Raw genomic sequence first — 2,786 nt, 5'->3', positions numbered from 1 at the left:
TCTCTCTCTCTCTCTCTCTCTCTCTCTCTCTCTCTCTCTCTCTCTCTCTCTCTCTCTCTCTTTTTTTGGCTGCATTGGGTTTTCGTTGCTGTGTACGCGAGCTTTCTCTAGTTGCTTCACGCAGGGGCTACTCTTCGTTGCTGCTCAGGCTTCTCATTGTGGTAGCTTCTCTTGTTGTGGAGCATGGGCTCTAGGTGCACAGGCTTCAGTAGTTGCAGCACACAGGCTCAGTAGTGCGGCACGCGGGCCCTAGAGCACACGGGCTTCAGTAGTTGCGGTGCATGGGCTCAGTAGTTGCGGCGCATGGGCTCTTCGGGCACGCGGGCTCAGTAGTTGTGGCGCACTGGCTTAGTGGCTCTGTGGCATGTGGGATCTTCTTGGACCAGGGATCGAACCCATGTCCCCTGGATTGGCAGGCAGATTCTTAACCACTGTGCCACCAGGAAAGTCCCTATGTCTCTCTTTTAATCTGCCTGTTTCTTTGGTCATTTTACAGAACTAAATATGATTTCTGATCATCATTTTGAATTATCTATATCTGTTCTCTCTTCCATTAGCACCATTAAATAAAAAGATAATTGAATTTATTTCCTTTTCTTTCAAAGGAGAACCAGTGTTCTCTGGATATGAAAAGCAAATTGAATACAAGTAAGCAAGCAGAAAATGGACAACCAGAACCACAAAATAAGGTTCCAGCTGAGGACCTTACATTGACATTCAGGTAAAGAAAGGGACATTTTCATAGTCTCATACAGTCATGACAGAAGTACCCTCATACATATAATTTGATTTTTTAAATATTATTTTGTATACACTGAGAAAAGAATATTTTTGCATGAGTTTAGGAGTTAAAACTTATTTTAGGTCAGACCCAAGGTTGAATTATCTGTTAATACCTAAGAAATAAAATTTTCTGCTTCCATCTCCTTTTTCCCCTTGTTTTTTAATTTCTTTAAAACCAGTGTTAACATTTTGATGTATACCCTTCTGGTCTTTTTTTTTTCTTCTGTTTTTTTTTTTTTTTTTTTGCGGTACGCGGGCCTCTCACTTCTGTGGCCTCTCCCGTTGCGGAGCACAGGCTCCGGACGCACAGGCTCAGTGGCCATGGCTCATGGGCCCAGCCGCTCTGCGGCATGTGGGATCTTCCCAGATCGGGGCACAAACCCGTGTCCCCTGCATCGGCAGGTGGACTCCCAGCCGCTGCGCCACCAGGGAAGCCCTCTTTTGGTTTTTTGAAGTGTGTAGGCATTTAGCCTCTTTCACCCACCTGCCCACCCCGCCCCCGCCCATCCTCCTGGTTTTTAATTTGGTCTGTCCCATATCATCCATTATTCTTCTACAGGTAGGGAAGGATACATATCAGCTATTGTGAACAACCCTGCAATAAACAATATTATAGTTAATTCTTTGTTTGCATATCTTGCATCTTAGAGTATTTTGCAACTTAGGGTATTTTGAGGCTTTTGATGCATAGTCCCGAGTTGCCCTCCTGATGATATACAACAATATCTAATGCCCTGTTGCTTTCAGGCTTAGGTTTTTGGCTGTTTAAATCCATGCATTATCCTGGGTTCAAAGCAATTTCTTGTACTAGTAAACCTTCTAAAAGCAAGGGTCAGCACTTTTTCTTAAAGGCCAGATAGTGAATATTTAAAATTATGAGTTTTACTATTTCTGTGAAAACTCTCAGTTCTGCCACTGTAATGTGAAAGCAGCCATAGACAATATGCAAGCAAATGGGCAGGCTGTGTTCCAATAAAAATTTGTTTACAAAAACAGGCAGCTAAAAAAAACAAAATTTAAAAAAAAAAGGCAGCTAGCTACCCTTAGTTTGCCAACCCCTATGCTAAAATAAAGCGTGGATATAGAGCTGTAAATTAAAGTTTGAATGCCATTCATATATGCCATTCCATACTGCTAAAAAGAAGGGCCCTGTTGATTTTATTCTACTAAATAATCATTTTTATCTCTCTCCTTTTTTAAAATCCAAACTCCTTTTTTTTTTTTAAAAAAAAAAAAAAACGTTAACAGTGATGTGCCGAATGGATCAGCCTTGACACAAGAGAACGTCAGCCTCCTATCAAACAAGACCAACTCTCTGAACCTGTCAGAGGACCCTGAGGGAGGAGGGGACAGTAATGACTCCCAGAGATCAGGAGTTACATCCAGTTCTGCTCCCTAAAACATGAGGAGTCCTACTTTTATCTTCTGTTCCTAACCAATTTGTGGGGCGTAGGGGTAGGAGAACAGATAGCTTCTAAACCTTTTCTCTGAGAGTGGTCAGAGAAATCCAGGAAAAGCACCAGAGGCAATGTGCACAAACACCACTACTAAAAACAAACCCTGCACATAGTTCACAATAATGCATTTTTTAATTTAAAAAAAAAGAAAAAGAAAAAGAAAATTAGCAGTATCTGCAAGCAATTCAGATTAAATTTGTTTTTGTTCTGTGAATGAACTTTATTTTAATAACTTTGGACGCCTTGGATCCAGGGCTTTAAAAAAAAGAAGAAGATATTATATATACACTCTGTTTGATTAATTGTATGATCTTAATGAAGTAGGTTTTTCTTGTATTTTGGTATTATTACATACCCAGTGTATAATTCCTTACCCCCAATCCTTTCCAACTCTCACAACCCCATAAATTACAACAGACAAAAAGCACTGGCTTTCTGAGAATTCTGTGGTGCTTGAGAAATAGACAGTAATAGACTAGTTATTAGAAAATGTGCAGCACACCAACTTTCTAAGAGCTGTTATTTAGAAGCCATAATCTGCTTTCT

At 40.5% G+C, this 2,786-nt stretch overlaps 1 protein-coding gene across 2 annotated transcripts in view; it reads left to right on the top strand.

Annotated features, from left to right (window-relative positions):
* Nucleotides 1-2,452, top strand: part of RC3H1 (ring finger and CCCH-type domains 1) — a 57,901-nt gene extending 55,449 nt beyond the window's left edge. The window contains exons 18-19 of one of the 2 annotated variants that reach the window (XM_007471607.1): nt 606-721; nt 2,032-2,452. In XM_007471607.1, coding sequence (XP_007471669.1) covers nt 606-721; nt 2,032-2,182 — 267 coding nt within the window. In that variant the 3' untranslated portion in view covers nt 2,183-2,452. The remainder of the gene's footprint in view (nt 1-605; nt 722-2,031) is intronic. The other variant, XM_007471608.1, reaches the window with a different exon arrangement.
* Nucleotides 2,453-2,786: the final 334 nt, after the last annotated feature.

Source organism: Lipotes vexillifer, unplaced genomic scaffold (genome assembly GCF_000442215.2).
Source record: "Lipotes vexillifer unplaced genomic scaffold, Lipotes_vexillifer_v1.1 scaffold821, whole genome shotgun sequence".
Classification (NCBI taxonomy): domain Eukaryota; kingdom Metazoa; phylum Chordata; class Mammalia; order Artiodactyla; family Lipotidae; genus Lipotes; species Lipotes vexillifer.
This window is presented reverse-complemented; position numbering and strand designations above follow the sequence as displayed.